This window comes from Actinia tenebrosa, unplaced genomic scaffold, assembly GCF_029948245.1.
Source record: "Actinia tenebrosa isolate PJP-AT-01 unplaced genomic scaffold, QUT_ActTen_1.0 PGA_scaffold11__36_contigs__length_13525064, whole genome shotgun sequence".
In the NCBI taxonomy this organism is placed as follows: Eukaryota; Metazoa; Cnidaria; class Anthozoa; order Actiniaria; family Actiniidae; genus Actinia; species Actinia tenebrosa.
In genome coordinates, this window is record NW_028292571.1 from 12,011,741 (window position 1) to 12,025,808 (window position 14,068).

At 35.3% G+C, this 14,068-nt stretch overlaps 2 protein-coding genes across 2 annotated transcripts; both read right to left on the reverse strand.

Moving 5' to 3' along the window:
• Positions 1–1,253: 1,253 nt before the first annotated feature.
• LOC116305687 (uncharacterized) lies at positions 1,254–3,511 on the reverse strand. Its single transcript, XM_089027305.1, has 4 exons — positions 3,358–3,511; positions 2,684–2,799; positions 2,184–2,394; positions 1,254–1,560 (listed from the first exon to the last, which is right to left on the reverse strand). Exons 2-4 carry the CDS (start codon positions 2,778–2,780, stop codon positions 1,386–1,388), a joined length of 483 nt encoding a protein of 160 aa, XP_088883431.1. The 5' UTR covers positions 2,781–2,799; positions 3,358–3,511; the 3' UTR covers positions 1,254–1,385.
• A 2,500-nt stretch (positions 3,512–6,011) lies between these two features.
• On the reverse strand, positions 6,012–11,232 carry LOC116305684 (transmembrane emp24 domain-containing protein 7). The gene is made up of 3 exons (XM_031715648.2): positions 10,937–11,232; positions 9,825–10,112; positions 6,012–8,913 (listed from the first exon to the last, which is right to left on the reverse strand). Exons 1-3 carry the CDS (start codon positions 11,093–11,095, stop codon positions 8,731–8,733), a joined length of 630 nt encoding a protein of 209 aa, XP_031571508.1. The 5' UTR covers positions 11,096–11,232; the 3' UTR covers positions 6,012–8,730.
• Between the last annotated feature and the right edge of the window lie 2,836 nt (positions 11,233–14,068).

Here is a 14,068-nt window from a genome sequence, read left to right on the forward strand (position 1 = left end):
GACGTAAATTGTGACCAATGAGCGCACAAGATTTATTATATTCACTTGTGTAAAAATACTAATTCTTTATATTCATTTCGCTTCTGCCAACCTTCCTGGGATTGATTAAATATAAATTTATTCCTCGTTCCATTAAGGTGCCCCTAATGCCTAATCACAGACCTTATGTAAGCTTAAGATATATTCATAAAAATGCGAAAATCCAAAACTTTTTCGAAATTGGATGTATTCCTGATTTTTAAATGAGTTTTGAAAACGCGCCTTATCATATAAGGACCGCGCGTAAGGGGGACTGGTGCGATTACGTCATCGGGGTGATACGTTCCAAAAGTGAAAGACTTGCGCATTCTTCCAAATTGGATTCACTCGTACAATAAGTAAAAGCCCAATATTTCGGCATTTTTTTCTTTCTTAAAACTTTTAAAAACAGCGCTCTTGACAACCCAAAAAAATTGGTGTATCACCCCGATGACGTATAAGTCTATACAATTTTTCAGGCTCATCGAACCGGTACTAAAATTTCGAGAGTGGGTGGACACGAAAATTTTTCCAACTTTTTCGTGCCGTAAAAAATAAGGAATTCGTTTGAAACGAATTTTTTTTGAAAAACGCGTTTATGACCTGAATAAGAGGATTTGTTCTAAATTGGTCTGTAATCAGGCATTAGGGGCATTTTGACTGTAAATATTCATTTCTCCAGTCAAGGATATACCTATATTACTCACATAGTGTCAGTCCCTGTTCCCATTTTTTTATTTATTTGTGGCCAATACAAAGTTTACCATGGCAAAATATTGGGTTCTGCGCCTAAATTGTAGCAAAATGGAAAGGTATTAAAATAGGTACTTTTCAGCCAAAATTCAAAATTTCAAGTTGTTATGCTTTAATTCCCTTGTTTTTCCTTTGAGTGTTACTCGTTAATTCACCTTTTCGGCGCTAGCCGCCACGGGGTATAAATCGTACAAATGTACCGACTTTAAATGAACTATTTACTTGTTAATATTGAGTTAGTTCTCTAAATACAAGTAAATGATCATTTTTCTAGCTTGATTGAACCCTTTTTTTTACTGCTCTTAAGAGAGCTAACTAAAGAAATCTACCTAAATTTTCTCATTAAACTCAGTGAATTTGTATGGAAATCCGAGAACGATGTCCGAACTTTTTGGTGACCGTAACACAATCAAGCTAGCGCCGAAAAGGTAATTTATGCACTTTGTTTCACTGGCAAAGTAAAATCACTTTAACACGAGAAATAGACACCATAAACTAATCTCTTTATTTTATTTGTTTCATTTTATTAGCATAAAGTTTAACTAAACCTCATCTGAAGTGGTCCGTACTTAGGAAACCTTACATCTTGCAGTGTTTGGGAGAGTGGGTCTTGATTATTGGTGGCCCTTTCTACAGCAGCAGTAGTTCGGTCCACAAGAGGAGCCGGAACAGCTGTGATACCGATAGACGATCAGTCCTATACGACCCACATCGGTGTTGCCGCCTGGGTTAGCAGCGAGTTGGGGACGACCCTTGTAGATATGAAGAGACTCGAGGCACTCGAATATGCTGGGAAAATGAATGGATAAATTGGTTAACACATGAATAAGCAAGATAGTGATAAAATTATTGAGTTGAAATGGAGAGTATGAAAAAAGACATAAGGAAGGATTAGTACAAGAATAATCGTGTACAAAGTGACGTTTTTGTTGCCGATATAGTATCAATAATTAAAAAACAATAACCATGTCACAGATCAAACCCTGAAACAACCTCTGGGCTGATCTAAGTCAGGACATGGCTAACTCGCAGATCGAACCCTGAAACAACCTCTGGGCTGATCAAAGTCAGGGCATGGATAACTCGCAGATGAAACCCTGAAACATTACCTTCTGGCTGATTTAAGTCAACAAGGCACTCAAACTGAAGACAGAACTCTGAGAACAAGTGGCCCCTTTGGGCTGATCAGAGTTAAGTCATGGCTTACCCACAGAAATCTATTGGTTTGGAATGTAAATTATTGGGTTTTGCAAAAGTAGGAAAACCGGAAGAAAAAACTTGAAAATCTTTAATCGAGGGAGAGACACCACAAACGCCACCAGCTTATACCTCCAATAGGAGAGGCATAGGCGGAGGCGGAAGCGGAGGCGGAGGCGGAATAATAATCAAAATTATCATTAATTAAATCTTACTAGCTGCTTGAGCCCGCGGTCAGCTGCTTTCTCACTCCTGCGCTTGCGCACAACTGGGAGCAGGTTTGCTTATTAGTCGATGAGCAGGCTCGACGTACGGGAAAGATATAGCCACCTCCTCTCATGGGCATGCTGGCACAGACAGACATGGCAATCTCGTCATAGTAGTTCCTATAGTAGGAACTGAAGCCTCTCTTGACTGAATCCTCCTCTATGATGAAAAAGGAACCGTTAATCAATAGATAAATATAAAGTTAGATGGACCGGTCAATAGTAGGAGGGTGGATAGTTATACGAACTAATATAAGTGAAAGAATAAATGAATAAATAAAAGAATCAAAAAAAAAAAAAAAAAAAAAAGAAGGGAAAAAAGGAATCAAAGGATGAATGAATGGATGGAGTAATATGACACTTCGTTTAATTTGATTATTAACCATTTATTTTGCAGACGTAAGTATCACACGCGTACGACATAAAGTCTACATTTTTTTCCTGAATACCTTGGGGAACTTGCTCTAGCAGTTCTTCATTCATGTGAACGTCCTCTTCAGCAATGGCCAGAGCCAACAACAGGCAGGAAACAAGGATGATCTTCATCGTGCTTTTATAGTAAGACCTACAATGTAAATAATCGGGCGACCCTAGTTAGTCGTGTGCGTTTTCAAATTTTACCGAATTAACGAAACAACCGGTACCTCTTGGCTGATCTAACAGGGCACGGCTAACTCACAGATCGAGCCCTAAAGCAAACTCCTGGCTGATATAAGTTAGGGTATGGCTACTGACTGACTCACAGGGAACCTGATACAACATCTAGGCAGATTAAGTCACAGATTAAACTACAATTTAGTGTGTTGTTCTGCGGAATCAAAAGAAAAACCTTAAAAAAAAGAGACCCAATGCAACAAGCTGTGCTTACTCGTAATGCTTAGGAATCGACTCCAGTGTGGGCATTATACCATTACTGTGAAATTTAAACGTCGTTTGGAGTTATTAAATATTTTTTTTTAGTTCGATCACGGGTCACGCAAATAACGCACCAAGATTTTCTTTCTCTCACAGTAAATTGACTACATTGTATATGAATTTAACAATAGATTCAGAACTAACTTACTATTTTTAATTTAACTTTTTTTTGTATTACTTACTTCATTATTAATATTTTAAAACTTACCTTACGGGGAGCACTTAAAGTTCTGTCGTATTCGAAGTCCCAAGTAGATGTGGTTTAGTTGGTAAGCCTCTCGAGCATTTATACTACGTTCGATGACACACACATTTCACTTTGTAATCGTTTCAGCGCGTGACACTTTTAATTCGTGTTTTAACATGTCTTTTTTTTTCTAAGTAAATTCACTTTATATATGTATTCTAAACCTTTATATATATAGTATAATGTTCTAATTAATTATCAAAAAGGTCTCCAAATTTTACCTTCTAGGCGGATACGGAGACGGGGAGGGAGGGGAGGAGCTTCAGCCCTCAGCTTCAGCATTTATACTACGTTCGATGACACACACATTTCACTTTGTAATCGTTTCAGCGCGTGACACTTTTAATTCGTGTTTTAACATGTCTTTTTTTTTCCTAAGTAAATTCACTTTATATATGTATTCTAAACCTTTATATATATAGTATAATGTTCTAATTAATTATCAAGAAGGTCTCCAAATTTTACCTTCTAGGCGGATGCGGAGACGGGGAGGGAGGGGAGGAGCTTCAAACCCCGTATCCGCAAATTTTACGAAAACCGATACGTGTGGACGGTGAAAACGATTTAAATACGCTGCGTGTGGACGCGAACATTTTCGTATCCGCAAAAAATAATTTGCGGATACAAAATTTGCGGATACGTGTGGACGGGGCCTAAGCTACGTCCAATTGTTTGCAAGTCTTCGGTGACAGCACCTTGGTTTGAATAAAAATACTGGTGTTCTTCCCTTTTTGGCTGTGTAAATACTTCATTTCCCCCTTCTAGAACATGAATGCTTCCTTCAAAAAAAGCTCACTCGACTTCTTTTAAAGCAGCAGAAGCTAAAACGTTTTTGTTCATTTTTAAAGTTGTCATGCTTATTGATTGAACTGCAAATATTATTCTTTGCACTCAAGTGTGTTTTCATAATCCCATAATTTCCAATTAATAGCCAATGCAAAGTTTATTTTATAAATTGGTAAGATTCTTGTATTTTCTTGTTTAGCTGTCAACTTCGGTGCACGTGCGCGTCAAGCTGTAGGGAAATTTGTTTAATCTGAAAATGAAGATGATATTAAATTCAAAAATCATGGTCAGTAAACTGCGAAATATTGTGAAGATCATACGTAATAAACTTTTGAAGACATTATTTTTTTGACATGAAATTTTTACAAGGAAATGTAAGTTAACAGGCAAAATGTGTCCACGATCATACTAGTAAAACTATATGTAAAGTTCAACAACGGATACCTTCATTCTAGCTCTGAATTATGGACATTATTCACAAAAGCAACAATTTCACTTATGTTTATATAAAAAAATTTGACTGCAAACTTTTTTTCTGATAAAAAAATTTCCGGTAGGATGACGTGACGCCTGGGCGACTCTGGTCTGGGAACAATCCTTTTGCAGGATTCTATTTTCAAGGTCAAAACAAAACAATGAGGCCCCTACATTTTCGAATTCGGCTGTCCACATTAACGATAGACCTCCGTCTTCACTCAACCTTTTCTTAGTTTGTTAGTGTTTACGCAAGGCCAAAACGCATAGAAAAGAATTCGCTTTCAAAAAGTGGACATTATAGTGTGGGTATCCTCATAAGAATTGGGGGCTTCCCCATCCCTGGTGTTTTAGAGTCAATGCTAGACTGTACTGTATGAATTTCTGCTGGTGGTTGTCGTGGCGCGGCAAAAAATCTTGTCTAATATAATGCCTATTGAAAAATATTCTAAGATCAACCCGTTTTCTTCCCTACCATAGTACAGTATAGAGGCTTTATACAAACACGTGATGGCAGCCATGACAGGAAGAGGCACAGCCGAGTCTTTCTCTGGGGAACTGAATCATGTTCTAGTAGGAGTCAAATGACTGTTGCAGGGGCGGATCCAGGGGGTGTCCTTAGATCACAGGCAGCCCAAACAAGGTTCCTGTGTATGGTTTATATGAGAATGCATGGGAGTTATGATAAAGTTATGAAAATAAAATGTTTCACTCAACAATTTGCATCAAAACCTGCTGCAGTTGTTGCTTTTACTTTGTTCAGTCTTCTGGCGATGTTTCAGCGCGATTTGAGGCCGTTTAGTGGGTTTTTTTCAAAATTTGCTCTTCTCTACCTAATAAATTATTTAGGTAGAGAAGAGCGAATTTTCAAAAAACCCACTAAACGGCCTCAAATCGCGCTGAAACTTCGCTGCCGGACACCACCGAACCCGCCTGTTTTTTATTTTATTTTGGTGCATCTAAGTCTTATCTTTATTTATGAATTGTTTCTCAAATCTTTAGTCGAACTCAAAATTAAACCGGCTGCATAACATTAAATCCCCAAACGAATCTAAGAAAAAATTAAATAAGTCAGATCTAGATTATTGGTAACATCGCTATATGTCTTTTTTCCAATTCAGACCCACCCCTTCCATATTTCTGTATCCGACCCTGAATAGAATGTTGGCATGATGGCGTCATTTGATTCCCACTACCATAATGCTTGGCGAATTAATTTTCTTTCTTATTCAAATTGGTATTCCTTCGTGACAATACCCTCCTGTTGTGGCTGCCATCACGTGATGGTGCAAGGCCTCTATAGGAAGGTCAAAAATTCACTTTAAAAAAAAAAAAAATCATAAAATGTATTGGTACTCGTTATTAAATATCTTTTTATTAGTAATATTATTAACTACTTGTTCAATCAGACAATGAGTCAAGTCAATTTTCTAGAAGTTTTCCAGGAACTCATAGAGATATTCAAGTCTGGCTTCCAGAGTAGATTTTTGTGTTTTTAAACTATTTTTATGATCAGAGTAAAAATATTAGGAAAACAAAACATCAACAGGAGCAGGAAAAAAACCTGACCAAACAAAGAAAAGAACAAACAAACAGACAGACAAACAGCCAACCAAACAAAGAAAAGAACAAACAAACAGACAGACAGACAGCCAACCAACCAAAAGAACAAACAAACATTCCAAAATTGCAGTCAGGATTGCGCGTGCAAGCATTTTCAGTTACATTGATGAAGGTCTTTATTTAGACCAAAACGTCTATTCAAAGGGGCACTTGGAAGTAAAACCCCCAATTTTTGAAATTCCGAATAATTGAAGTATTTCAGGGTAATATGACTTAATTATAATTATGAAAATCAGATTAGTGACAATTTTCGCCTGGGAGCCACTCGCTATTGAGATATTTTGGGTTAAAAGCGAAAAGAACAATAGCGTTGAGTAAATGACGTCATTTACTCACAATTTAGATTCTGAATAAAATTGATAATTTTTTCCCGCCACTTTTGACTGTGAAGGAAACCTGTTGCTTGGTTACTATCTGGGCCATATAGATAAGTTTAATCAAGTTTCAAGTCATTTCTAATTTTCATTGATTTTCATCCAAATGCCCCTTTAAAAATTGTAAATTTCACAAGTCAGAGATAGCTTTAAATAAAATGAAACAGACAGACAGACAAAGAAACAAAAGGAGTGGGAAAAAAAAAAAAAAAAGATTAAAAAAGTATATGAATTAATAAGAAAGAGAAGGACCAATAAAAATCTATATGGAAACCAGACTCAAAAAGCATGATCCCTGAATCTAGAAATGATGTACGTCTGTAGGTTACTGTAATCGCATGAAAATCTTCTTTATATGCATTAAAACATATCTTTTGTTTTACTAGAGTCTATTCTAATATTTGTAGCATCAAGATTATCATTTGGGACTTACATAATCCATCACTACATAACGTTTCAAATAATCTGGTGTATCAAAGACTAAGCTTGCATTTTAAGCTTCATGCTGGAAGACCAGGTGATGGAAATCCAAGTTCTCCCAATCTAATCCTACAATTTATATATACACCTACTTGCAAGAACGTTGACATATGAAAATAGAACATTAGTGATTTAGTGGGATAGGAATTATATTAAAAAACAAAAGAAGATCACTGAAGCTGAACTTTTTCTTTTGTCTTTTAATTTATTCCTTTCTTGCTAAATTACTAATGTTCTAATATCCTATGACAACGTCTTTGCAAGTAGGTGTATATATTTGTTTGGGAGAATTCAAATGTTGATCAAACAAGGCCTTTTCCAGAGGCCCACTATCAAATGAAACCTTAAGTTTTATTTTAATTTTTTTTTCATTATACTGTTAAAAATGTCAAGATTCAAAAATTATTTGCCAAAAGGCAAAGTGATTCTTGGTGAATATTCTTATGGACACCAATGACAAGTATAACTAATTTTTAGACTTGAATACCAGAGAAAAGATGAAATACAGAAATAAAAACGTTTTCTTAACTTGAATTAAGTTGGGTGATTTCAATTTCGATTACGACCTGTGAATGTCATCTCAGAATCACAGGTCTCTCGACCAATCACAGTGGGCAAAACTCTCTTTCCAAGCCTAAAATTATACTTATATGGAAAAATGACGCTTGAACCCTATAATTTAATGGATTTAATCTTAAAGGTAATGGGACCCTGGAAGAGTTTGTTATTAGTAGATTAAATTTGGTATTCATGTGAAATGGTATATCACACAGTACTGCCATTATAGCATTACAGTGTGACTACATCAACCAAGGCCACCCAAACAAATTTTAAATCAAATTCACAAATCACATTTATTAATGCTGCATAACAAATGAATTAGTGAATTCTGGGTTTTAAACTGTTCTTGTTAGCTCCTGATCACACACACACACTTGTATAAAGATATATTACTTTAACCTAAAGAGAAAAATGTGAAAATTTGTACAGATTCTATTGTTTAAATACTCAATCCTGATTGGCTAATTAGTATGAAAATTTGTCTGGGTGGCCTTGGTTGGTGTAGTCACACAGTAAATGACAAGATTTGTTTGGCCAATCCAGACATGTTTGTTTGATCAAGATACTATGCAGGGGTATATCATATTTTTTTATTCTGAAGGTCACTCCTCACTAGTCTCAACTAATTACCTCTTCCTATTCTCTCACAAAAGACAGCAAAACTGCCAATAAAAATGGAGATAGGGGAGGGTGGGGGAATTTTCAGTGCCTTAAAAAATCTCAGAATATACCTCTATATATAGCTTTAACTTGCCACAGTCATGTTACAAAAGATCTGTGCTGTACATTTTCACAGTGAAATACAAAATCTGTTCTTCCTTAACTTTGTGATGTCTTTGAACAATTTCTCAAAGAACAGCAGGTCACACCAATGTTACTTATAAACACCTTCATTTTATAATAATTTTTTCCCCATCTTCTTTTATATTCAAGGGTAAAACAAGAATGCTCAAAGTTGATGGTGCTTAAAAGAACAGACGCAGAAGATTTTGAATGGCTTCACCTGTTAATTAATGTTCAACTGACAATCATTTCTTTATATGTTGGACCTTCTCTCAGCAAAGAAGTTCCTTAGTAAGAAGACTTGCAGAATGCCAACACAGATAATAAGAACTGATTCTCCAATAGACCACCATTGTACTCGTTCATTGAGGTTTTCCGAGAGGTCACGCCCTTGAGTTTCACGCAGACGATGGTGTGTCTGATAGTCAATAGCAATCTACAAAATAAATTTAAGGTACATTGAGTAATATTCAAGCGAATAATTTATAACATTTTGAGGGGGGATGGAACATCTAATAGGCCTTCTGCAACATATTGAAACATCACTGTTACTGGATGGCTAAAAAGTGTGGACTTTTTAATTTAAAGTTTTTTGCTGGATTACTAATGTTGGATCAAAAAACTTTTTAAAAAAACCTTTTTTTCCCATTATCAGATACTTTCAATTGCAAGATACAAAGAAGTTTAAAGTTTGTTTGTCATCCAGCAGAGCCTTCACCAAGGGACCATGAGCTGAATTGATTTGTTATCAAAGTCACATATCAGCACGATTGTTTGTTGCCAAAGGCCTATTCCTATGGTAAAAATATGGTCTAAGTTTACAAAATCTGTGAGACAGGAAAGTAAAGTGGCAAATTTTAAAAAGGCTGAACTATATTACATCTAATTGAATTATGGCAATCAATTTGAATGACTTCACTGACTAGCTTCTCATACATGTGAAAACAATTTTATGTTTTCTCAATGTGAACTCAACGCTAGTGAACTGCTTGTCAGTGTAGAATGATAGATGTTTAAATTGATCTCCATATTCCAAATCAGTGTATTCTATCAACTCGGATTATCAATAGATTTTATTCATTGTGGCGCAATGTTCTCTCATTACAGACCATGTGTCATTCCTTACAGTATAACCTATTTTATCATTTGAATCACATCCATATTCATGTGTCTTTTCATGTACAATGGTTAAACAAAGAAATTATTCTCAAGGGAATGACACACGGTCTGAAATGGACAACATTGGAACAAGAATAATTGTACCTAATGGCTAACTGCACCTGATTATTCTATTTTCTGGGATTAAACAATTAAGACAGGTCATCACAGTTGTTATGTTATAATCACCTTCAGATTCTCATGAATAGTAACACAAGCTGTCTCCATCTGCGTCAACGCCGTGTGATGTTCTCCCATAGACCTTGTCATTGGTTGATCTTCTCCAGCTTGGAAGTCAAAATACACTGTCTTGTGCGTAAATGTTGAAAATTCATTGCTAAAGCAGAATTTATAAGTTCCATCTTCATCGGCATTAACTGTATGGCTGTCGTACTGTTTCTTTTGTACAGTATAAAGGGCTTTATCTTTAGGGTCATATAAGGTTACATCTACATCGTAATTACCACCAGTAATAACCTGAAAAAAACATGAATAGTTTGATTAGAATGAGTTGAATTTTCATGCTGGCATAATGGCATTATTGAGAAGAAAGGAAGAAAAGACGAATCTGATTTTATTTTACCTGTCAACTAGCTCAGGGATTTAATGACACAAAATCGCGGGAAAAAACCATAGTGTAGTGCGAAAAACTGCTGACCAAACGTCAAACAAATCCCATGGGTATGTCCCTGTGTTCCAGCCAATCCATTCCCAAAGCTAAACAATGCCCCCCCCCCCCCTCCGCGGGGAAAAAAACAAAAAAAACAACTCTACCATTCCCCCTGGGTTCCCGTGGGTACCCCGGGGGTCGACCCTCAGGGGAGCAAATGATAAGAGCATAAAAACTATCTAGTGATCATTTTATGTCAGTGACAAAATTATTTTTTTCTGCTCCTAATTTTAAGCACTAGTGTAAAACTAAAACTATTAGATTATTTGAGAATTGTAACTGAGAATGATATATTATTTCCTTAAATTTTGAACCAAGGTATCGAAATAAATGAATATTAATCATAATAGCAATTGATACGTGTACGAAAAATAAAGCTTGGGAACTGCACTACAGGAAAAAGAAAATCGTAAAGAGACTAAATATAAGATGATCTACAGTCTTGTAATTTGTAATTATAACGTTAATAACAGGTAGCAAAACTAGCAAAAATAAAAATACAAAGCTTGAAAAAAATTTTCTGAGGGACGTCGAAGTTTCACATCAAATATTCCAAGCGCCTTTAAGAAAATATCTAGGGTTTTAATTTCTTCTAAAACTAGGATATCATAAAATTTATAGATTAACTTACCTGGAATTCTAGAGTAATTTTAGTGCCCTTTTTTACGTCTTCATAAAAACATTGTCTAGCGTTGTCTTCAAGTTCCAAAGTTAACTCAGTGCATCTAACTAAAACACAGCTTAGCGCTAGAAAAACTAAATAAACTAAACATTGGCAATAGGAGGTCATGGTACATACGATTGAGATATGTACTAGTGGTGGAATAAGTTGGAAAGGTTTTTTGTTGATTTAAATTTATCGATTTTTTGTAGAGTTTGTTGGAGTGAAATCCAAGATGGCGGCGACAGATCAACGTGGCAGAAAGTTACCGGTGATAAAGTGCATTGTGGGGCTGTATAGACCCAGACCTTCACGGTAAGGAAGCCGGTCTTGTTCTTTTTCCCTTTTACCTATTGGCTTTCTTTCGGTCCCGGGGGCTTTCGGCTTTCTTTCTTCTATTAGTTTTCTTTTTTCTAATCATCCATCCCTTTTTCTATCTTAACTTACTTACTTTCATCATTTTTTTATTGTTATTTGCTAATTATGCAATACGATTTATTATATACAACTTAATTACTGGGTGAGACAGACAGACAGACAGACTTTTTTATTCGCTATCGTGTATAATAAAATACATTGACATTTTACCCGAATAAACATTAAATATTTAAAGGTTATAATTGTTGATTTAAAGTAGTTATCATAGTTATCATGAGAAAATGGAGAAAATAGGGGAGGGGGGGGGGGGGGGGTTGGGGTTGAAATTTTAATCAGCCTAAAAAAGGGGGTCTTGAAATAACTGATGATCAAGGGAAGTTGGAGGGTTGTAAGTAATCAAAGAATAACAATCAACAAATAATTAAAGTAAATAACAGTAAACACAATATATAACACTATATTGGAAAGTTACAATGTTTTTACGTTGCATTAAAGTGCTACTCTGACGAAAATTTCTCAAACTTGGATTCAGCTGAAACTTATGAAAGAAATGTATGTAGCGATGTTCGATGTTGAGTTAATGACGTCACAGACTCCAAAAAATAATCGTAAAAATATCATACTTTCGTCCTGAATATCGAGAAAATACTTCATACAGTGATTATTGGACCTTTAAAGAGTAGTGTTAGGAAGTTTCAGCTGAATCCAAGTTTGAGCGATTTTCGTCAGAGTAGCATTTTAAATTTTGCTCTAATTTTACAAATGCAATCTCGTAAACTTTTCAAACTAGTCCTAGGATATAGGTTATAAAGGGGGTCCTTAAAAAATTGTTTTCATCATGGTGGGGAGGGGGCAAGGGGCACAGAGAAATTAAAGGAAAATTTGCTAATTTCTCTGACCCCCATCCCCCTCCAATAGATTATGAACGGTCCCTAAATCACAGTGTCATTCCATGGAGTATCATTTCTTTGTTTAATGGTTGTGCATGAGAAGCAAGACAGTATTAATTATTATGGCTGATACAACTCAAACAAAGAATAGTATTCTAGTTCAAGAGAATGACACACGTTTTGTAATGGGAAAGAAATGGGAAAACATCACGCCCAAGCTAAAGAGGTGTGTTACAAAATGATTTCTGTTATATTATTGCCCAGATATGAAGTAAGAAAATAATTCCAACTTTTTTAAAGAATTTAAAAATTCTAGAAAATATTTATTATTTTATAATTATTGGGACCATGATAACATAACAGAAACTTGCAATATTATTTTTTAATAATAATTAAAAGTGGAGTACTAAATATTTGGAAGGGGAGGGGAGGGGGGGGGGGGAATAAGAGCTCACAAGACATTTTTAAATGTTGTAAACATTTTTTAAAAATTGTAATTAATTGTAACTACATCACAAAACATGGAATTGTTTCAGATTATTTTAATAAACTAAAGTATTAAGATAACCGACTGCCGTAAAGGAAAAATGAAATAAATTAAATATCCATAGTACGACAATGAGGGAATTGTTAAAAACATTTGACATGAAAAGTACAGAATTGGTATGGACTAATTAATAAGTCACTTATAATTAAGAAACATATAACAGACCATAAGAATTTTATTGTGAAGTTCCAGAATTTATTATCCATACCCTCGATCCCCACAGGGGAATTTAAAATTTCAGAGGGGTGGGGTCAGTGAAAATACAAAATTACGAGAGTTTGCATGGGAGAAAAAAAATTCCTCCGTGGGGAGGGGGGTATGGATAATTTCTGGAACTACATATCCTAATGAGAATTGACACCTGGTCTCAAATGGGAAAACTTCATGCCCAAGGTAAGGCCTATAACCAAGCATTTTGATTGGCTAATTTGTTTGTAGGGAAAAACATGGTGGGGGTGGGGGTAGGGATCATTGTTAAAGCATGGATCTCCAAAATATCCTGGTAATTTTAAATGACCAATATAAAAAAGGTCCCATCAATTTTTAAAAAATATATTTGACTCAATTTATTGTATTAAGAACCCTTGCATAAATGTACTAAATCATATTCAGATAAGTAGTATTACAGTTAAACTAAGAAAACCGTTCACACCTAAAATATGTCTGGAATATTGAACATCGCGTTCTGACCAATCACAAGTGACTGTTAATTAGAAATCAATTCATTCTCGCATGTGATTGATCAGAACACAATGTTTAACATTCCAGATATATTTAAGGTGCGAACCGTTTTCTTAGTTTGACTTGAAGCCTAATCCTCTGTAGTGTGCACGAAAATGGAAGATGTTTAATAAACCATGCTCAAGTTGTAAAGCATCAATTTGAGGCTTTGCGGATGCATCTATATATGATTCCATATATGATTAGTCCATTAATGCAAAGAGTATATTGCCTAAAGAAATAATTCTGGACTAAAATTTTTTCAACAATATGCACTTAAGGGTATCCCTGTAGGGCTGTTACCTATTAGACACTACATTTATATATGCGCACATATCGATTGAACTACCGAATTTAATGGGAGAGGGGTGCGTAATGAACCTAACACTCTACCCTTAATACTCCAGTTTTAAGTTCTTTGTTACTCAGAGATAGCCTAAGTTGATTTTGGGTAGAATATTCATTGCGTTTCAGTGAAGGTCCGTGGAATTTTGAAAAATTTGCATGTCAAAGTTGTGCATAACATTAATTGGTATTTGTTATCAATATTCTGATGCTGATACAAGG

What these genes read in the sequence shown, in the direction of transcription:
- LOC116305687 (XM_089027305.1), bottom strand. Translation starts at nt 2,780, where the DNA reads ATGAAGATCATCCTTGTTTCCTGCCTGTTGTTGGCTCTGGCCATTGCT. An exon ending in GCTAGAGCAAGTTCCCCAAG is followed by an intron (nt 2,395 to 2,683) that starts GTATTCAGGAAA and finishes TTTTCATCATAG; the next exon opens with AGGAGGATTCAGTCAAGAGA. An exon ending in ACCGCGGGCTCAAGCAGCTA is followed by an intron (nt 1,561 to 2,183) that starts GTAAGATTTAAT and finishes TCATTTTCCCAG; the next exon opens with CATATTCGAGTGCCTCGAGT.
- LOC116305684 (XM_031715648.2), bottom strand. Translation starts at nt 11,095, where the DNA reads ATGACCTCCTATTGCCAATGTTTAGTTTATTTAGTTTTTCTAGCGCTA. An exon ending in AAATTACTCTAGAATTCCAG is followed by an intron (nt 10,113 to 10,936) that starts GTAAGTTAATCT and finishes TGTTTTTTTCAG; the next exon opens with GTTATTACTGGTGGTAATTA. An exon ending in CTATTCATGAGAATCTGAAG is followed by an intron (nt 8,914 to 9,824) that starts GTGATTATAACA and finishes TTTATTTTGTAG; the next exon opens with ATTGCTATTGACTATCAGAC.